Source organism: Sphaerodactylus townsendi, linkage group LG05 (assembly GCF_021028975.2).
Source record: "Sphaerodactylus townsendi isolate TG3544 linkage group LG05, MPM_Stown_v2.3, whole genome shotgun sequence".
Taxonomy (NCBI): domain Eukaryota; kingdom Metazoa; phylum Chordata; class Lepidosauria; order Squamata; family Sphaerodactylidae; genus Sphaerodactylus; species Sphaerodactylus townsendi.
The window spans coordinates 103,929,677-103,952,450 of record NC_059429.1 but is presented as its reverse complement, the minus strand read 5'-3'; the positions used below and the strand labels follow the sequence as shown (position 1 = coordinate 103,952,450).

The 22,774-nt window shown below is 43.4% G+C and overlaps 1 protein-coding gene across 2 annotated transcripts in view; it reads left to right on the top strand.

Moving 5' to 3' along the window:
• The window catches only part of DLGAP4 (DLG associated protein 4), a 388,862-nt gene that overhangs the window by 278,481 nt on the left and 87,607 nt on the right, over nt 1-22,774 (top strand). For both annotated transcript variants that reach the window (XM_048498812.1, XM_048498811.1), the window contains exons 4-5: nt 2,588-3,637; nt 21,577-21,794. In XM_048498812.1, the coding sequence (XP_048354769.1) occupies nt 2,684-3,637; nt 21,577-21,794 (1,172 nt within the window). In that variant the 5' untranslated portion in view covers nt 2,588-2,683. The remainder of the gene's footprint in view (nt 1-2,587; nt 3,638-21,576; nt 21,795-22,774) is intronic.

The window sequence follows — 22,774 nt, the reverse complement described above, 5'->3', positions numbered from 1 at the left end:
ATCCTAGTCAGACCCTGGGACGAGTTAGGGTCTCAATTCTTCTAAGCAAAAACCCTTGTTTTTGAACTGTTACACCTTGCTTGTGTGTCTCCCATTCTATTCCAGCCAAGAACAGGGCACCTTTAGATTGTTTTACTTGGGGAACAGAACAAGAAGGGTAACAAGAGAAACTAAGGCCATTTCCGCACAAATGCGGAAGCGGCCGGGTCGGCATTCTCCACGCTGACCCGACGACGCTAGGACCGTCTGCATGCACGGTCCTAGAAAGAGCCGGGCAGCTGGCGCCACGGAGCGCCGGCGCCCGGTGCGACCGGCATGTCCCCGGGCCTCCGGTGGCGTCGCCGAGGCCTGAGGACACGCCAGCCTGGCCCTGGCGCCTGCTCCAGCGGCACAGGGCAGGCGGCGTAATCCCCAGAGCCTCGGCGACGCGCCCGAAACTCGGAGATTAAATAAATACAAGGAGGCGGGGGGGGGGCGCCCGGGGAAGCAGCTGCGTTAAAGCGACGGCGGCTTCCAGCGGCGTTTCCCCAACAAAGTGTGCTTCCGGCGCACTGGGGAAGCTTGCTCAGCGTGGGGGATGGGCGGCCGGCGCTTGACGGCGCAACTTCTTGACGCGCCCAGCACAATGCCCCCCCTGTGCGAACAGCGGCCTGGGGACGGCGTTTTTGCCGTCCCCAAGCCGCCGTTAATGGCCCGTGCGGAAAGGGCCGGAGTAAAGAGCATGAGCATAGTTTGCTTAAATGTTCTTTCAGAGCTCATGGAAATTAATGGGAAATATACAAATTGTAATGTGACTTCACAGTGGACTGTCCTGTATATCAGTAGTGGCAGTAACAGAGTAAATTTCAGTACTGTGTGAACAACCATCTTTCCCCTTGTGATGTGTGTCATAGCTTGTAAAGCATATGCCTTTCCATCAGGCCTCCATAACTTGTGACCCTGGAAGATAGCCAACCTGGACAGATGGCCCCATCAAGATCATTTCCTGTCTCATGAAGGAGGCCAAGAAACCAAAGCTTCTAAAGAAACCAGGCATAAAAAGGCAATAACGCACCTGGTTATCCTGACTAATTCTGCAACGATGAAAGAATCCCTCTGCTGCAGGGTAGGAGCTAATTGCCTGCAGCAATCAGGAAGGAAGATCTGATGGCTATTATCTTAGCATGAATAGCTGCAAATGCTCTTACTGATGTGGGATTGTGTGCAGAGGACTCTCTGTTCTGTCTCTCCTATATGCATATTTATGGGCAGATCCATATGGATGTTCCAGAGCCCAAATGCATGATTGATGTTCCTGAATTGTCCTTGACCTTTGTGCTTGTCCAATCAGCTTTGCTGTGGGGGAAATCATGGTCCATTGCTATACTGCCCTGACTGCCTACTCCACCGAGACACTTGCCTCATCTCTATGCAAGTTCTTGTCTGCAGTCTTATCATTACCATCGCAGTGAATCGGAGAGTGTCTCGCAGCTGCTTGCTTCTAAACTCTGGAGTGCCTAATGTACAATGGCATGATGAGGAATGGAAAACGAGCCAAGCTAAAGCAGTTGGCAAGCCCGAATGTATGAGAATGCAAATAAAAGGATAATGTTGCCTTTCATATTTCTGCAAGCAGTTATCAAGGCACAGCCGCTTCATGCTCTGGTAGATAAGGCCATAATGTGAGACTAAATGGAGGCTTGCAAAACTTATAGGCAAAAAAATCTCTTAACATCAAGAACAAATCCATAAGGGAAAGAAAGAAAGAGAAGCTTGACCCATTCATACATTTTTTTTCCGGATTGATTCTTGGTTTTACATTTACTTAGTCCCATTCATTTTTGTTGGATTCATCAGCTTAAATCTGAAGTGTTTTGCAATTAACTGTGTGTGAATCAGGGTTTCTTTCTTATAGTCTCCTTCCATCTGAATCCCAAACTAGCTCTTATTATTAACCATTCAGGTTTCCTGCAGAGAAAAATTGATGTTGATTCAGGCTGATTGTAGAACTTTCGTCTATTGATAAGATTGTTGTGATCGGTTTTGATGGATGCAACTCGATTAGGGTGAAGCTGCATATATAGAATTCTAGCCTGAAGGCTAGATTTGATAGGATGATGTAGTATAAATGTGTGTTGGGGAGGTGTGTTTGTGTTGGTGTATATATTAGTTTTTTACTAAACATCTCTCCTCACAGCAGATCTTCTGGATTTCTCTGGTAGTCTCTCCTCCTCTGTTTTCACTGTTTTGAATCCAGGGCTTTTCATGCCCTCAAGCCAACTGTAAAACATTTTCACATTTCTAGCCTGTTAAAATGAACCAATTTTACACAAGGACTGAAAATGTGGAGGTCAAATAACTATGTTAGAGAAATCCAAAAAATTCTTTTGAAATTCTATGGGGAGATAGATCGTACCAATATGGAGCAACATAAACACATGTTGTCTTTTGAATGTACTGTGTCAGTATCTGAATCTCTCATGGAACCATAATGTTCATTTATTTTCTCCATGGCATTAGTATGCATTAGACATTTCGGTACAAGGATCCTGAAAAATAATTTGTCCATCAGTCACTAAATCTCTCTGTCTTTCTTTATTGGCTCTAGGAAAACCTCCCAAAGGAGAAAGAGTGACCAAGGAACTGGATTGACAGACTTTTAGCTTCCTCCTCCTAAAGCAATGCTCTAGGAAATACTAACACCATGAAGGGCTTAGGAGATAACAGAAGCCGCCACCTCTCTGATAATCTGGACTCCCCTCAAGACTCTCTTTATTCCACCCAGGACAGGAATCCTTATCTCCTCAGCCCCACCGACTCATACACCATGGATCCTCGGTTCCCCACTCCAAATTCCCTTCATAGTGACTGTCTCCTTCCACTCAACAACCAGATTTCCAACAGCAGCACATTTCCACGGATCCATTACAACTCCCACTTTGAGGTGCCCGATGAGAATCCATTTCCAAGCCATGCACAAGCCACCAAGATCAACAGGCTTCCTGCCAACCTTCTGGACCAGTTTGAGAAACAACTTCCTATCCACAGAGATGGCTTTAGCACCCTCCAATTCCAGAGAAGCTCTGATTCCAAACAACGGAGTGAGAGTCCTGGAAGGATCCGGCATTTGGTTCACTCAGTCCAAAAACTTTTTGCTAAATCACAGTCACTGGAGGGTGCCTCCAAAGGTAGCATCAATGGCAAGAAAGGCACTGAGGACCCAAAGCAGAACCGAAGGAGCAAGAGTAAGGACAGGGCAAAAACAACTGAAACCAAGCGCAGGACCAGATCCAACATATCGGGATGGTGGAGCTCAGATGACAATCTGGACAATGACACATGCAATTATCGTAACCCTATGGGCCTCATGACGCTTGGTCGGCAGCCTGATCACAGCCAGCCTAGATACTTCATGCACGCTTACAACACAATTAGTGAACACATGCTGAAATCCTCCAAGAGCAATAATGACCTAAAGGTCAATCCTTGTACCAACATCCCCATCAACAGTGAGTCCAATTACATCAAAAGAGGCTCCTGGTCCACTCTCACACTCAGCCATGCCCGGGAGATGTGCCAAAAGGCTTCTGCTACCATTGACCGAGCTCTACTGAAATCCAAGTCCTGCCATCAAGATTTAGCCTATCAGTACTTGCAGGTCGGTGTCATGACTGTGGTATCCCTCCAACTATATGCATGTTCCATATAGGGCACTCATTTTCAATGTGGTCAAGGCTGTGGTTTGCAGGAAGGTTACAGAACTGTAATACATATATAACTCATTCTTAATGTGTGTCAATTTAAGCTATCCTATCCTAATCTTGCCTAATTAGAAATAGGCGGGCTAAAGAAATTTACAATAGAAACTAACTTTTATTGTTAGACTCTTTAAGAAATCATTTAGGCTATTTTTTTTCTTCACAGATTATTATGATTCTTGCAGCTACTACTAAATCCTAACATAAACCACATAGGAGACAGCTAATTTATTGTTCAAACCCTGGCCTCTTGCATGTGGCAGACACAGGCCCATTATGCATGGAGTCCATATGTCCCGTTAAGACCAATGGAAAAGGACTGAACCACAATTAACATGTGTGCCATTGAGTTCAATGGTGTTTAATCATAACTAGCTGAATTGTGCTGATTAAATGTGGAGGGTTCTGACGTTAGTCCACTAATGACTCTTTACTAAAAGACGAATTGTCATCAGACATGGGTTTCTCACAACAGAAAGGCCTGTTTCAAACAAGTGTGAATACTAATCTTTGCAGCTTCACATTGTTATATTACTCTGTGATATGCAAGTTACCTGATTCATAGAAAGGATCACTTCCATGTGGTCACCCAAGAGCACTTTCCCTTGCTATGTGTCAGAAAGTGCTACATAAGGCAACAGGGAGGGAAGAAGCTCAACACACCATTGGCCCCAATATCCAAATAGTTAATTTTCAAATGTAACGTTCTGCAACATGGGAATCCGAAGGGCAGGAATTGGTAGTACAATGACCAGATTGCAGTGTAGAGGTTGTGATTTATATTTGTGATTGGGTGGGGCCATGATTCAGTGGCAGGATATCGGCTTTGAATGCAGAAGGCCTCAGGTTCAATCCCACCATATCCAGTTAAAAGGATCAACTAGCAAGTGATATGAAAAACTGTTGGAGATCCTAGAGGGCTTCTGCCAGTCAGAGTGGGCAATACTGACCTTAACAGAATGAGCAGTCTGCTTCATGTGTTCATAAAGAGTTTTTTTCTTAAGCAGGGCAGTTTGTTGTGATGGAAGTCTGCCAGGGGATGAGAAAAACTGCACCTGAAGGAATTTCCCTTTAACTCAACTTTTAAAAATAAGGAAGCCTCGTGTTCTGTTCAACCTGTTCATACTTGTGGGGTTTTAAACTCATTTGAACATCGGTTGCTTCTAACAACATAATGATATGCCACACTGGATATGTGGCAGTTGCTGAAAGCAGTCAATTATTTTCCACTCCCTTATTCCCCCTTCATAACCCTGTGGATATCACAATATAGTGCTTTTTTTTTCCTGCCTTCATTCCATATTGTGGTCCATTATGCACAAGGTGTCTGCTGCATAACAGGGACGAATATCCATCATAGCAAGGTTTCTTGTATGGATGTATTTCCCTGAGCCTTGCTTTCAATTTCCATTCTCCCCACATCACGCAAAACCACTTTTCGCACATTTTTTTTGCCACCAGTATGGGGGAGATTTGCCAGTGAGCCCAGCTTTGCCCCAGACATTTTCCCTCTACCCATCACCAGTCCCTCCCCTTTCCTCGCACTCCCGTGCTTACCTCTCTCCTTCCCTCTTTTCAGATTTGTTATTCAATTTTTGTTATTTTTATATTGCTATATGAAAATATTGATATAGAGAATCACTGCAAAATCACTGTGTTTTATTGTATTTGAAAACCTCCAAATGGCAGATCAGCCATTTCCTCACACTCGCCCTTCCAGAGCCATTGCAGTTAGCAACAGACTGGGGAAGGGGGATGTCTGTAGGATGAATTACAAATGGTGGGCTAACCATTTAATATTATGCCTCTCTCTTCTCCTGGAGCAGCAGCAGCAAGAAGTGTGTGGTGGTGGTGCGGGGGGTGGGGGGGGGAGAGATTTGTTCTAGGATATGATCCCCTTATTTCGCAGAGTGTGGTCCAGGAAATTGCTTTGCCTCTTTCTTTGAGGGGGGTTATTTTTGGGAAGGGGCTACAATATCAATTTAACTGCTATCACAGGTATATCGATATAACTGTACTTTAAAGGGCTTTAAGCCAGCAATCTTGCAACTACGAGGTGTTGTGCCATCTGTCCCTTTAAGAGGGAATCGATGGGTGGAGTTAAGAGAACCAGGAGAAGCAAATGCCCATTGAGACTGCATGAACAAGCTGTGGGGCAGGCAGTGAATGCCTTCTCACATGTAAGCAGAGAAACATGAGGAGACTGCACTACAGCCCTACTGTATGCATTTAAGCCTAGGGTGGTGCAAGAGAAACCCGCTCAAGCCTCTCCAAACGAAATAGCATTTTTGCAAGATGGGTATTATTTTAACAATAAAGGCAAGAATCATCCCCATTTTCTTTTAGGGTACAGCAGATATCAAGTCACCTTGGTTGACAGCTTCCTGGCATCACATTACAGTGACTGAACAAGGTTTTGCAAATGCTGACTCCAGGGCTAACAGTCATACACATAAAACTGAAGTTGGCCTGGAAAATACCTGTGACCCTTCCCTGGTGAATACCTCTGCCTCCTTAGGCAGCCCTGTTCCTCAGTCTGAAAATCAATGAATCTGTGGCAACTGAAAATGACTCTCTAGAAAGAAAAACGTCACAAACTTTGTTAGTGGAATTTGATTGGAGAGTTTCAGTCTTCAAAATTGATTAAAGGATGTTATATAAGTAGGAGATGAAAGTAGGTACCAGAAAAAAACATTTATCAGGTCTCTAAAATCTTTTTTCCCAAAGATGGTGGAGGATCCATTGGTACCTATGAAATCACTTCTATGTCTATAATATATGCAATTGCTTTTTAAACAGAAAATGTGCTTGGGGGAAAAATCAACCACTGTGTTTTCATTATGTGAGCATACCTATTTCTCTACACAATACAATAAATTACTCCTGCCTCCCTCCCCCCCAAAATGGGAAAAAATGTTATTTATCAAAGGCCAGTTACTTGAAGGGTGTGGGGAGAATATGTACTGGCATGAACTAACAGAATTATTGGGAAAAGCTGCTAGTTTGTGTATGCTATGGTTGCTTCCACACTAGCCATTAACATGAGTGAGCAAACCAAGTCCATTTCACAGTAAATGGCTACTCTTGAAATAACCATAAAACTAATTCTAGCATTCTTTTTGCAGTCCTTGTGATCCCTTCATTTATGGTAATTGTTGTCTAAAATTAAGACTACAATAGCAGTTCTGTCCCAGATGGGCAAAGTGCTGTAAAGAATTCTCCAGGCTGCAAGTATTTTGTTTCTCTGGTGTACAACAACTTCTTTGTTTGTTTAATTAGTTACTTCCCATTCACTCAAGGTGGTTGGAGCATTCCTGAATTGATCCCTAATTGTCAGGCTTTGTTTGTACCAAACACAGTTTAATAACTGCTTTTTCTTTGCAGCCAATGAAACTGCTTATTTGTTATCTCTTTAATTTGGTTAATTATATGCTTACAAAATCATGACCATAAAAATAAAAGAACGATTAATGAGCAGTCACTTTAGCCATAAAGGGGAAAACAGTAAAATCTCCTCTCCTCCACTGGAGAAACAAGAGCCTTAATTAAGGCTTGGTTCAGCCCCCAAGAATCAGCATGAAATATCCAGTTCAAATCCCACTTCTGAGAATTTTTTTCAGCAAATGATCATCTCACCGTCTTCCTCCCTAGTTCCTATTTCAGTATGATGTATGGAGATTACAACATTATTCTAAGGATTACAGAGAAAATGTTTGGGAAATGGACTTAACCCTGTAAACTACAGAACCCAAACAGAATATAACAATCTGAACTGGGTATATAAAACACACAATGATTATCATATTATTAATAGAGAGGTCATGGATAATTGATCCCTAGCTTCTGTGGTGATGAATTATGGAGAAACATGCTGCTTCCAAATACTTCAAGATGCCAAATCCCCCAGTGAGGCCTAGAGCCTACTAACATTAGTAGGTGACAAAAGGCCACTGGTCAAATTCTTGAAGTGCATATGCATCATTATTTTGTTTATTGTATTTTTATTCCAACCTTCCTCAAAGAAGTTCAGAGATGCATGTGTGGTTCTCCTCCCTTTTCACCTCACAACAACACTTAGAAACAAGGCCATGCTGAGGCAATAACTAGTCACAAGAGTGATCCTTTTGATGTTCATTCATCATATGATCATGGAGTTCCTGTGGGCTGGGGCTGGAGGTAGGAAAGTGTCTTGTTGCAGAATTTTCTCTATTTTATCAAGTGAAGACACCCAAGTAGTCTTTTTTTATATTCAGCGGAGGTGTGTTCTGTAGCACCAGAGCAGGGGAGTTCACATCCTTCAGATATTTGGAAACTGTATTTGTATTTTAGGAGAAATAGTCCAAAGAGATTTCCCACCACAAACTATAATTCAAAATCAGTCAGTCCTGAATGCTATACCATGAGAATTACAAAATGATATTGGAGGGTTATTCACTAAATTTGAAACTATATTGTTCTGGAATCTGTACCAAAAGCCATACAGTTGCCGGGTGGTTAAACCTTAAAGCAACAATGATGAATAGCATCCTGCCAAGATAGGCTGTTGTGATCCAGGATAAAATGGGACATGCCCCCAGATGACTAGTCTCCTCTACCAAGGATATGTTCAGAAATCAAATAGACAGACACCGATATCTTCTTTTATGTTTCATAGCTTTTGGATTCACAACTGCCGCACACACATCCCACATAGTGGCTGGAAAAATATCACAGTGACTGAAATGACATTTTCCCTCTTCCCAAGGCACTTAACTGAACAGTTAGCTAGAAATCAGTGACATGAGCACAGGGCCACTGTTGTGCATTTCAGGAATAGAGATTAAAATTAGAAATGAATAGGAGAATTATTGCTAAGACTGAGGCTCACAGCTCAGCCAGATATGTCAACAGGAGTTCTGTGACTTGATGGCCTGAATCAAGGTTGCTTTTTAAAATGTTGGGGAGAACTCCCACCATCAAGTCATAGAGCTCCTGTTGACATATCTAGCTTGGCTCTAGGCTTCCTGCAAACCTTTCCTTTACCCACCTGCTAGGACAGCCAAGCCCCTAGTGGGGGTGGGGGTTCCCCTGGACCCAGACCCTGACCCCTGTCACCAATCATCTGGCCAGTGGAGTGACATACTGGCAGCAGGAGGAGGCTGAGGCTGGTGTTGCAGTGATGTCACAGGCAATGTTGTGACATTATTTCTGGCATGCATTGGAAGTAACATCATGTCTTTGGTGACTTGGGATATTCTGGTATCTAGGCAAAAATTCTGCCATAGAATTTTTGCCCAAACGTCATTGTAACACCACTATATCTCTTCCAGTGTGTGCCAGAAGTTACATTGTCACATTGCTGATGGCATTGCTGTGATGCTTGCCTAGGCCACCCCCACTGCTGGTAAGTTCCCCCTACCCCTGCCAGTTGCCAGGAAGGACCTGACAATCCTACCACCTGCACCTGAAATGCTAGTTGGAAAAAGGGGGTGTAGTTTTAAAAGTGAACATTATGGCATTATACTCCACTGAGATCCCTCCCCTCCCCAAACCCTCCCCTCCCTTAAATCTCTGGGTATTTTCCGACCCAAAACTGGCCACCCTACCTGAAGATGCACAGAAAACCTTCTTAAAGTCAACTATTCTGGAGCTCCTTTCATTGGCAGAGAGGAAGTAAGTTCTTCCTTGTGGCGTAGGAGGTTAAGAGTGGCGTAGGGGGTTAAGAGCAGGTGCATTCTAATCTGGAGGAACCGGGTTTGATTCCCTGCTCTGCCGCTTGAGCTGTGGAGGCTTATCTGGGGAATTCAGATTAGCCTGTGCACTCCCACACACGCCAGCTGTGTGACCTTGAGCTAGTCACAGATTTTTGGAGCTCTCTCAGCCCCATCTACCTCACCGGGTGTTTGTTGTGAGGGGGGAAGGGCAAGGAGATTGTAAGCCCCTTTGAGTCTCCTGCAGGAGAGAAAGGGGGGATATAAATCCAAACTCTTCTTCTCTCTTCTTCCTTCCCCTGAATGGGAAGCATTCTTCATCCTAGGTTAGGGAGGGCTGTGAGAAATGAATCAAAAGCCTAGGAGCTTTACCACCACCAGGGGTGTCAGATGCAATTATTGTGTCAAACAAGTGCTAAACATTTCATACAAGGCTCACAAGGAGCAGGCAGTGGGTATTCACTTTGGGGCTCGAGTGATGCAGAAATGCGCCTTGACTAGGAAGCCTTGGTTCTTCGTTGTCCTTGGGGGATGAGATAACATTGATGGGGGCAACTAAAGCTGTGACCGCTTGCGCCAATGAGAACTCGCGGCCAGCACTTGTTTTATTTATGAACTCCCCCAAGTGGAGATTAAACAGAAGTGAGATGTAATCAAAATAGTATTGTTGTTGTTTTTCTCTTTTGGAGCTTTTGATTTCTCAGGTCCTCTCAGAAGAAAGGGAGGGTGTCAGACAGTCCTTGCTGCCTTGACAACTGAATCAGCAGGAACATGTATATGGCACGACTGGTACCCTCTGCTACCTTGGGGTGCTTACAGCCTAGTCATATGACTTCCCCTACCAGCCCCCAGCCCCATGCCTTAATGAATGTTTCTTCCAAGAATCCCAAACAGCCAAGCAGGAATAAAAGTTATGCCCATTTACAATGAGCTCAGTAGCCTGCCTGCTGCTTGGAAGCTTGGTTCGGCCACAGTATGAGCAAGGGAGCGCAGTAAAATCTTTCCTCCAGAGTCAGATTAAGGTAGAATTGGACCATATGGAAAAAATGGGCAAAGCCTTCCCAAACTAAACAGTTAGTAAAAGGCAGCAAGGAAGGCCTTTCAGATAACCAAACGAAACACAATCTGTGGTCTGACAGGGGACTGGTTTTACGTCTTTCTTTCTTCCTACTGTCCATTTTCTGTCTGCCAGGTTTGCTACCTAAACCTGAATTTTCCTTCTTGATCATTTCTTGGAACTGGAGGATGCAAATTCAGAAAAAGACATCCAGCAAAGCTAAAGCTGTTTGATTCGTGGAATGCATGCTTGAGCTGTCTCTTTGTACCTAGTATGGGGTAGCTGCTGAATTCCTAGTATGCAGTACGCCTCTAACTGTGAATTTTTTGAGTTGGACATGCACCTTGAAGTAAAAGGCATATGGAAGTGGTTGGCACTATCTCGCAGGGTTTGTTTTTTGGAAGACTGCATGGCTGTGCGTTGGTCTCCCCAGTCCTCTTCCACCCCAGTCAAAATGTCCAGCCCTCATAAGAGTGTGAGCTTTTTGCTTCCATAGGAGAAACTGCCTGCTCTCTCATCTCAGGCAGAGAAGTAGAGTTGTCAGGGGCCAGATTCCATAGCACACTTGGACAGTTTCTAGTAGGGATGCCAATTGCCAGGTGGTGACAGGAGATCTCCCTCTGTTACAACTGATCTCCAGGTAACTGAGATCAGCTCCCCTGGAGAAAATGCCCACTTTGAAAGGTGGACTGTATGGCATTATACATCACTGAAGTGCCTTCCCACCATAAATTTCACCCTTCTCGAGCGCCAGGTGTTTTCCAGCCTGGTAGATACACAAAGGAATATTCGCTTCATTTTAAAAACACTCTGTACATACCCAGGAAGTGAGTTTTGGTAAATAAAAGTTGGCAACCCAAATTCCTGCTCCACCAAACTGCAGTTGTGTGTGTGTGTGTGTTGTCCAGTATCAAGGGAAGAAGCATAGTGGTTACCTAACACCAGCAACTTGTTGCCAACCAGACATCACGGATTATGTGGACGGTGATGCCAGAGGTGTTCAGGGGCACATAGGCAACAAACAGGTGACATAACTGGGCCAGAACAAGTCCCACTTGGCCCATTGAGAGGGTTTACCCTGCTCTTTTCTCTTCACTTTTTTCAGCCCTCTTGTATATTTATTATCTCTTTCTTAATTATTGCTTTTAATCCTGATTATCGTACTTTATGAATTCTTCATGTGTAAGCCACTGACAGATCTGTCTGTCAGATTCCTTTCATTCCTGAGCTTTGCTCTGCATTCACAGTGGATTATTACTGTGAGGCAGCCCTTTCCTTGCTTAAAAACAGAGCTTCATTAATGGTTATGCTAAATGCACCACAGAGTAGGGACCCAGCTCAATTAGGGCCCCTGCTGCTGTAGTTTAATTATTTAGGGTTCCCCAGTGTGAGAAGTATGCTCATCTTTTCCCCAGCACCAAGTTTCTTTGAAATTCCGTGTAACTCAGAATGTACTGCTGGTTCCCTCATCATAAAGCTGGGCAGCAATGGCCATGGCCCCAGCTTGAGGTAAATGTAAACCAATAGTAGTTTGCCCAGCGGTGTGAATGAAGCGTTCTGTGCTCTACGGAGCATTTGGGCAACCAGGAAGAAGGCAATGAACAATGACTAAATGGTATAGTATGTAATTGCTTCCACTCACTTTTATAGGTGAATGCCAGTACATGCGAAATACCATCTGTCCGCATCTCAGATATGCCTCTCTTTGATCCCTCCCCATCCTTTAATCTTCCCATGTTTAACCATCTATCTTCTATCTGAAAAGTTAGCTTCATCTTTTAGGTGAAGCCTTGCAGTTTAGAGTCACAAACCTGCAATCTGTCTACCTGTCTGTCTGTCTGGACCTGTTTAAATCCAGAGTAGTCTGATCTCATCAGATCTCAGAAGCTATACCCTTTTCCGCTGAAAGATCTAAGCAGAATTGTAACTTCATCTGCCACATGCTGAACCATCTATGTTTTAGAATGCTCTGCTTGGGTCCTAGTGCCTCCCTAGTTCTGTTAGGTAGATATTGGCCGAGAGCAAACCCAGACAAGATTTTCTGTCTTTGTGAGTACACCAGCCAGCACAGAGAATCGGTTCTCCATCTTGGCTCTGCACTACTGAGCACCCCAAAGTTTGGCAGGATGGCTAGAGATGCTGTTGTCTTAAAACAGGACTCCCCCAACCCACCATGGGTTGGTCTGGAAAGACAAGGCTCAGGATACTAAACTGAGGCCTAAGCCTTACTTAGGATTGCTGATGAAAGAACGTTGGAGGGTGCACCTGCCCTGGACTATGGTCTACAAGAGTTGGAGCCTGACAGTAATACATGGCTGTGTGGTCACACCTGGAATACTAGGTATGGTTTATGATCAGTGCTTCTCAAAAACAACCCGGTTGTGTGCAGAAGATTATTGCTGAAGACTTTAAAAATTGGCTTTCCATGCATGCTTGTTCTCATAAAGCCTAATCGAATTCTATTATTCTCCAACCCATCCTTGCTGTATAACTATTTTGCTCAGCAAGCGATTATTGTTTACAGAGACAATTAAATCACTCACAAATCATACAAATTAATCATAAACAAATGCTGTGTTTCAGTAAAATACTATCCTTTGGTGTTTGTATAAGCAGTCTTCATTGATGCTAATGGCTGCTGATCAGTTTGAATTGGCATTGCAGTTTTGCAAAAACCCAATTCAAACCAATCTGGCACATGTTTACACCTGTTTGACACAAACCAAACAGACTGGGTGATTGGCTCACATCTGATCAACACCCTTGAACACAGTAAGTTTGACTTTTGATTGCATTCATGGTGAAATGTGCAGTGTCCCTTCTCTTGAGGACAACTTTGAACCTTCCGTTGGTTCAAAACGCAACATCTCAACTGCTACATGCAACCAACTGCTTTTCACTTCTTGAGGTCACACAGTTGCATTGATTGTATATTTGCTTCTGAGTTCACTTAAAGGTGCTGATTATTGCCTGCATAGAACTTCATAATTTGGGACTCACATCCCTGAAAAACATCAATCCCATTATGAGACAGCATGACAACTCTGATCATGCCAACAACTCCTCCTATCCATCCCCTTAGTCTGGCAAGAAGGCCTATTTTGAACTTGTGGTCTGCCCCGCAATGAATGTGCATTCCTTTTGGAAGAGATTCTTGGGTGCACACACATTTCCCCCCTCCAGAACTCACTACGAGGCAGATCACAGAAGGCCTGGTGCTTCCAGAACCTCTTTAAGTGTGATTTTTCCATTCTCATCACTGAAAAAGTGAAGATATGTTGTAGGTGCTCACCCCTCCTGCCTTCCCACACCCACCTAACAGCAGTTCCCCCCACACTCAGCCAGCAGAATGCCCTGAAGAGTGTTCTCTCTTTTTTTGTTGTTAAGAGAAAAAAAGGAGCAGGCAGCAAGTCAAGTGGTGGATAAGGGAAATGGCAGCTGGCTCAGCTGGGGAAATTCCACAGTGGGACAATCCCTGGTTAGCACTGAAAATTAAGGGAAAAACCCACTGCCACTTGACTTGCCACTGCAAAGAAAAGAGGTAAGCCCTGTGTGCATAATAGGCCAATGTCTGGTCTAATCTGTGATGTCTCCTGTTCATGAAACAATCCTAAACTATTCCATTCAGAACTAAGTCCCATTTTATTCAGTGGAACTTACTCCCAGGAAAGTACCGGTGTGACGGTTAGAATAGACTAGTACCAGAGACCACACTCAAATCTGCATTCATCCATGAAACTCACTGGGTGACTTTTGGCTAATCACTCCCTCAGTCGGACCTACCTCACAGAGTTTTTGTGAGGACAGCATGCGGGGAGAACCCTCTATGCTGCCCTGAGCCCTTTGGAGGAAGGACAGGGTAAAGATGTGCAAATATATAGCATCTTCTGAGATGGTTAAAAATACATCCTCTTGTCTATCAGGAAGCTCTGTAAAACTGAATTATTCAAGAGAGTGGTTAGAGATGCAGTTTTGTTGTTACTGCTTCTTGTATTCTGTTTTATTTAATTTTATTGTTATTATATTTTTGTTTTAATTTATATACAGTTTCAAATCCTATTGCTGGAAGAACAGCTGTTTATAATAAAAAAAGAATATCAAAGACTGACAAAAGATACAGAAAATAGCAACCAAAATGATCAACCAGTTTGACTCCTTCCTTTTGAGGAAAGTTTCAAGCTTTGTAGTTTAGAGAAAAGATGAGAGGAAATTATAATGATAAAATTTTGCTTAGTGTGTAGGTCACTTCTTGACGCTTGTTCACAGTAAACATTTGTTCTGGACTGGCAAAGTCAAGTTCCCAAAGCAGAATTAATTTATTCATTTACTGTCACAAAAGAGTTGCTGGTCATCATTGCCATTAATTACTTCAAAAGGAGATTACACAAATGCATAGAGAAGAACTTCCCGCAATGAATCCTGGATACTGTAAACCTCCATTGAAGACCACTAGCTCTTGTTACAAAATTAAGGTTTTTAGTGTTCCCTGAGAAGATAATGTGATTACAAACCAGCTTAAGTGTGTGGGGTAGAAGAACGGTCCTTTCTGTGATGACTTCAAGCTTCTTGCCCTTACATAAGGTTGCCAATTCCATATTTGGAGAGTAGAGCCTGGGAAAAGCAGTGTTAGAAAAAGGGAAGGACCTCAGCAAGGTAAAATACCTTGGAATCCACTCTCCAAAGCAGCCATTTTCTCCAGGGGAACTGATCTCTATTGTCTGGAGATCAATTTTAAAATTGGGAGATCTCCAGGTCCCACCTGGAGATTAGCAACCAACCTTATCCTTGCTTCCTAGTAACACTGCATCAGTGCAAGGAGTGGTGGTGGTGTTTTAAGCTATGCTTTTAAAAGCTTACCTGTGAGTATATAAATCTTTCTGTGGATGCTTTCCTATCTCTGCATGGATTCAATGTTCGTGTGAGAGTTTAGATGCATCCTCTTTGTAAAGTATGTAGAGAATTCCATCCTCCTTTTATTTGACTCCAGCTGAAGAAAGAAGAAAGAGTCTTTCTTCTTTGTATGCCCTGTGACCAGAAGGTGGATTTTCCACTCAGCAGCATTTCCCTTTCTGCGAACGCTTTGTTTATTCTGGTGATCAGGGAATGCCCTTGGCACATTTATGCCTGTGAGGGGATCTTGTACAGTATTCAAAAGTCTTTCCCCCCAACCCCGCTTCTTGCCAACCCATTCATTACCCCAGGATGGAAATAATAGGCAAATAATAACTTCTTCCAAAACGTACATTTCATTAGCTGAATAATCCTCATAGTGCTCTGTTTTCATACAGTGGATTGGTCAATCAGGCATTAACTGAAAGCATAGAATTCATAGCAAAGCTTTTAAAAGAATAGACTGCACTGCTATACAGCAGAAAACTACAAGTCAAAAAACTACAAGTCAGTTCAAAGCCTCTGACTTGTATCAAGGCTATTTCGTCCTTCCATGGATGTATCCATGACTCTGGAGTAGAATTCAGTATTTGCAGCAAAGTTCATACCATCTAATAAAAGTGAAAAGAATTGCACATATCCAGATAGAGGCTTGTAAATGTTCCACTCGGTGATGAGAATGATCAAGGGCTTGGGAGGAAAGGCTAAGGGTCTTGAGAATGTTTAGTCTGGAAAGAAGGTGTTGCAGGGTGGTACAATTGTTCTCTTTGGATGATTATGGAAAGAGAACGCTTACCTCAGGACTCTCCTGTGCATAGTGGGCTTGCAGAAGGCTCTCCTTCCAGTTCTCTATTTACACATGAGGAGGCAGTCCAGTGTGTGCACTGCAGCTGCTTTCTGAAGTCTCAGTTGGTCTCTCCTTTTGCTGTTTCTCTTAATTTCACCCACCAACAACCTTAAAGGCACAGATTTCACTGATATTCTCTTTTCCTCCCTTCCCCTTCTCTCTCTCTCTCTCTCTCTCTCTCTCATTCTCTCTCTCACTGCTGCGAGAGTCAGAGAGAAACAGAGAGAGAGAGTTTGGGTGCTGTGTGGTTTCCGGGCTGTATGGCCGTGTTCTAGCAGCATTCTCTCCTGACGTTTCGCCTGCATCTGTGGCTGGCATCTTCAGAGAGAGAGGCTTGCTTTTAAACTAGAAGCAGAGTGGAGGAGGAAGGGTGGAGGCAGAAAGAGCCCGCTTGTGCTGCTCTTTTGCAAAAGCCAACTCTCTGTTATTACTATATAAATATATCAGTGCAAGCATTCAGGGAAGCGGAAGGAAGTTTGCAATAGGGGGGAAGGCGAGGGGGAAGTGTGTAAAGTGGTGTGAGGGAGTGGGGGAGGGTGAAACTAAGTGGGCTGGCTGTGGGTGGAAGGAAGAAGTCTGAGGCAAAGCTTTGCCTACTGGCAAATCTGCCCATTCTGACTGCTAAGCAAAATTAAATTCATGCTAGATGTGGTCTCTCTTGCCGCCGGGAGAATAGAAAGTGAAAGAGGGGCTTGAGAAAATAGATCCGAACAAGAACTCTAGCAAGCATGCACATTTGCCACCATTGTGCAATAGATGCCTTGTGCATAATTGGCATTTAAGTATTTGAAAGGCTGTCATTTAGATGAGGGCAAATGAGTTTACAATTCATAGTTATGGGAATAATCACAGGCAGAAAGGTACTAGTTGCACATTAGAAAATGCACCTATATTTTGTGTAAATACTATCTGAATAGAAGCAGCAATGTAGGTCTCGAGGTGTGTGATGCCAGTTCCTTAGAAGTTTCTTTTGTATTCCGGAATCCTTAATCCTGACTAACGCCTGAACAGACTTAATACTGACAGAGTTAAGAGCAGTGCTTAAGAGCAGGTGTACTCTAATCTGGAGGAACTGGGTTTGATTCCCTGCTCTGCCGCCTGAGCTGTGGAGGCTTATCTGGAAAATTCAGATTAGCCTGTGCACTCCAACACACGCCAGCTTGGTGACCTTGGGCTAGTCACAGTTCTTTGGAGCTTAGAAATTATGGACCCTACCTCACAGGGTATTTGTTGTGAGGGGGAAAGGGGAAGAAGTTTGTAAGCCCTTTTGAGTCTCCTTACAGGAGAGAAAGGGGGATATAAATCCAACTCTTCTTCTGCTTCACTGGAGCACACCCTTGCTGGCCAAGTCCATACCTCACTGCACTCCAGCATTGTTTAATGGGCCTCTTGCCCCGGCACGTTCCATTGGCTCTTCCCAAGGGGGGAGTCTGGCTGTGTATATCTCATGTCATTGTAAGCATTAGAATTCCCAACACGGTGCCTGTGGGCACTATGGGGCCTATCAAGTTTTTTTTTCAAAAGTGACCAAGGTCACATGGGCTTTTGTCCAGCAAGGCATTTGATTGACCGTTAGAGATTTGATTAGATGTGCATTTAAAAAAACATTCCTTCAGTCACCACAACACAAGGATTTTCACTGTGTGACTGTAGATAAGCTGTATAAGACATTTTGTGGCAGCCATTTTGTGGTGTGTCAGAATTCCAAAGGTGCCCACAGGCTTTAGAAGGTTGGGGGCCCATGCAATAGAATAATCATTTAGAATACCTGGACTTAATAACATGCAGCATTTGAGTGTCCAAGAGTTCAAATGTTACTCATTTTTGTTACAGAATGTTACAGAAAGCTTCAGCTTATTATACACAATCACTTTACATCTACACCTGTATAGCAAAGAATCATAACAACTAACTAGCAAATAATTTAAGTAAAATACTGATTAGCTAATGATGATTTATATGAGTGAAAAAGTGAAATATGTATGGTAATGGAAACTTCCAAGGGTCAGGGGCTGTGCTCCTATCAGAGAATCCTATTCTCCCACATCTGCAGCACAGAAAACCCAACAACCAGGAATTGCTGTGATGTTACTTTAACTGCTCTCTCACCTGTAATAACCAATTCATGCCATTATAAGGTCTGCTTCAATCCAGATTCCAGGCTGGACACATGGCAGATACTGAGAAGGAGCAGTCTTTGCTAGTGTTTGATGACATCATTTCTGGACTGGCATCACAGTGGGCTGATGCTTTTCCCTCACCTGAAAACTCTATGAAGTCTCTGGGTGAGAGCTGGAGCATTGTCCTGGTGCTATGCCAATGTTTCTGAGTTGTGACAGAAACAACATCATCATGCAGTGCCAAAGGTCATCCACCTTTTTGCTGGCCTGGTTCTGCCCACTGACCAGATGAATGTCAGTGAGCATCACCAAAATTGCAAGGAGTTTGCCTGCCTTTGGTGGAGCACCTGGTAAGTCTGAATTCAGGTGTGTGAATGGGGCCCTTGAGTGTGGACTTGACAGGAATCTGCAGCTAATCTCTACTCTCTGATGAATAAACCTGAAACCTGTGTTTCTTCTTTTATTCTTTTTTAAGGTGTCCACTTGAGAATATTTATGTGTACACCTATGAAATGTAGCATATGAAACAACCCAAGCTCAGTTATAGCAAATAGTGGTGAGGACAAATCGCCTACATCCTTCATCATGCTTCTGATCTCCATTAATTCCTGATTATACCCAATTATTGTTCTTCCCCACTCCACTCATCAACCGGCAGCACACACAGTCATGATAGGAGCTGCCTTTCCTCCCAAAGTGAGCAGTTTTGCCTGATGTCAAATTAACAATTTGAAGTGAAGACTGTCCAAAAAGGGCGGGGGGGGGGGGGGGGGAGAAATCTCATTTGCAGTCAGATGTGACTGCAAGGCAGTTTGCAGTAAAGTGCTTTCAGAAGGCTTGTGCCTCCTTCATTAGGAAAGGTCAAAGCCAATCACCCTAGTGGTGATTTGTGGAGAACAAGACATGGGAATGTGATTGGGCTAATCTGACACTGGAGCTGGGGTTTGGGTTTTTTTTTCTTTTTGGCTTTCCACAAGAATAAGCAGAAATCATAGCAATGCCCAAGACCCCATAATGAACTTCCACTACTGCCAGTGTCTCATCCCCCTCTAGGGGTGGATGCACTGCAGAACACCAGGGAGATGAAAGAAAGGCACAGTCTTGGATGGCAAGGGGGAATGGAGGAATGGAGGGCGACCTCACAAAATGGCACCAAGGAGAAAGTTCAGGGAAGGTGTGGAAAATGTCTTAAAGAGATCACATAGGCAAGTGAAGCCATTTTGGAAATGTTTCAACTAAAGAATCATTTTAAAAGGGCATTCATTTAAAACATTTTGAGAACCAAAAGGAGTAAAAACAATGTGGTACTCCATGGAGGAAATGTTTTATTTCAGAAAGAAAGAAAGAAAGAAAGAAAGAAAGAAAGAAAGAAAGAAAGAAAGAAAGAAAGAAAGAAAGAAAGAAAGAAAGAAAGAAAGAAAGAAAGAAAGAAAGAAAGAAAGAAAGAAAGAAAGAAAGAAAGAGAAAGAAAGAAAGAAAGAAAGAAAGAAAGAAAGAAAGAAAGAAAGAAAGAAAGAAAGAAAGAAAGAAAGAAAGAAAGAAAGACTGGAATCAAACATAAAATGGGTAGATGTATTGCATGAACTGTGCACACAACTGTATTGCATGAACTGTGCACACAAACAGGCAATTTTATGTTAGTAATCTTTCTCCAGGACAAAAGAGCAATTACCTTTTTTAAAAGTCAGTAGCAGCTGGGGTGTGGGGCATATCAGATTGAGGCCACAGCAGTAAGCTAAAACTTACCCCTACTTTGGATCTCCACCTTTCTCTCCAGAGCTGCTTTGTGCCTTATGGGGAAAATATTTGGAGAAAAGAAAAGGGAAAAAAGTTAAACCTCTGCCCCCAAGCACCATGACCCCAATCAGATCCATGGCTTCCACAACTCCTATTAGCTTTTTAAATATAAAATGTGGAAGATCTGAGCACAGACCTCCTACCATCATATGAAAGTGGCTCTAAGGAATATGTCAATAAAAATATAGAGGTCCTTATAGATATTAATACCGTATTATTGTGGGTCAGTAGCTCAAAAGAAGGTTCTCATTCATAGAATTCACTGCAACAAGACATGGTGATGACACTAGTTTTCAGATGGCTTTAAAAGGGAATTATACAGTTTCATCCATTATGGCTGTTGCTCATGAAAGCAAAATGGAAGCTCCATATTTAAAGGCAGTATACATCTTTGAGTTGGTATCTTTTTATTCTTATCATTTGTTTCTTGTATCAGTGTTTGACAAGGACACCTGAAACCTCCACCAAGCAAGAATAGGCATTTGCTGGCACCTGAGAGAAGAGAGAGAGAGAGAGAGAAACAAATGTTTCTACCCATGAAGCATGATTATTCTGCTTCCCCACCCTCCACCCTCCAAATCCTGACATGCCCTCCAAAATCCTAATCCCTTTCAGGCTGTAACAGGAAGCAGGGAGATGCAGGAAAATCACAGTATATGGCAAGAAAATTGGATCCAAGCCATTCTGTTACTTGACAAAGACGATGAAATCTCATGTCAGCGCGTGTGAAGGGGAGAGCTGTGGGACGATGACAATGAAGAAAACAACAGAAGAAAACAACAGAAAACAATGAGGAAAACAAGGGGATTCTATATCATTTTATAAAACTATTTTTTTTCTTTTCAGTTCTCAGCCTGGCAGGCAGAACTAACTGACAACTGTTATAAAGGTTAATATAGACAAGATGCTATGAGATGCTGAAATTAGCATCTCTAGAGCCTAACTGATTGCCACGCATATGTGTAGTGCCAGCAGGTCACAGCCTACTTATGGCAACCCATTAGGATTTTCAAGGCAAGAGACTGACAAAAGTGGTTAACCATTGCTTTCCTCTGCCAAAGGACCATGGTATTCCTTGCTGATATCCCATCCAAACACCAGCCAGAATTGACCCTGCTTAATTTCTGAGATCTGATGAGATTAAGCTAGCTTGGTCCATCCAGGTCAGGACAACTCATCACCATAGAGTAGGAAGGAACTTTTTTACTTGCTAATTGTAGTTAAATAACTGTTAACCTGTTTGTTTTTTAACCTGTACTTCATCAGGAGTTAATTACGGCTAGATATAGGTTACTGGATTAATTGTTTTGATGTCTTGTTCTACTAGGGTTTTTCCAGTTTCCCATTCTTCTGTCCTTTTCTCGGGGTCCCATCCTTCTTTCTTTGCCCTACGCCATCACTATACTGAGTTTTGTTTTGGGTGTGTTTTTTCCTGCAGGTGCCTCAGGGAGACTGGAATAATACGCTGACGAGGGACAAAGACAATGAAATCCCATGTCGACGCATGCGGAGCGGGAGCTATATCAAAGCCATGGGGGATGACGACAGTGAAGACTCAGAAAGCAGCCCCAAGCCATCTCCAAAAACTGCAGCACGGCGGCAGAGTTACCTCAAGGCCACTCAACAGTCGCTGAGTGAGCAGAGCACCACTCAGAGGTACTTCCACTAACAGGAAGCTCTGTAGGCACTTGGTTCCACCTAGTTTTCTGGTAATATTTCAGATGAAGTCTGAGCTGTACCCATGAGCTCCTTTTTCATATTAACTAATAGGATGGTTAAGAGGAAAAGGAATTGGAATAGTGTCTGAAGGATCACCCACAGATCACTTCCTAGCGGCCGTAAAAATAATAGTTTGTCTTAGCAACCTGCAAGGCCGTTTGTTTTATTGAAAACTTCTTATGCTAGCCCTGAGATGGGGTCTTTTAAGATGCTGGTTTTGTTGACCATAACAAGAGGGACCAAGGGGCATCTTTCTTAGCCACTCCCTCATCAAGAGACAAGCCATGAGACTTGTACAGACCCCTAGTCAGTCACAATGCTCACTGAGTGAATTTAGGCCAGTCCCTATCTGACAACCTAACCTACTTCACAAAACTGTTGTGAGGAGAAAAGAAATGGAAGAGATCCATGGACACCACCAAGAGCTCCTTGGAGAAAAAGAGAAAAATGAAAGCTAGATAGGTTACCCTGTTATTCATAATACATTTAATATTTTTGTTGTAGTCTCTTGGGTGGGGGTGTTCAGTGGGGAAATCCAGAACAGCCCCAAGAGAGGGAGACTTTAGTTACCAGGAAGAGGGAAAGGCAGGTTGGGGTGCCAAGAGCACTGAAGTACAGTAAGGGTTGAGGACAGACAGTATAAGCCTTCGTGGGGAAAAGTCTACCTCAGGCATAGTGAGATTCTTAGGAGTAAAAGCTACTCATGGGTAGGCTAAGAGCCCCAGTGAGTGGACTGGCAAGAGAAAGGAGAGTAAAAAACAAAGCAGGAAGGATGGTGCAAGAGCCAGCTGGGCAGGGTGCCAGATAGCTGGCAAGGTCTGGGGCCTTGGAGGTCAGACAGAACAAGGCCCTCCCACAGGCCAAGAAGGGGGCATTCCTGGCCAGGAGAGCAGAGAGTTCCTTTCTCAAGATCTGTC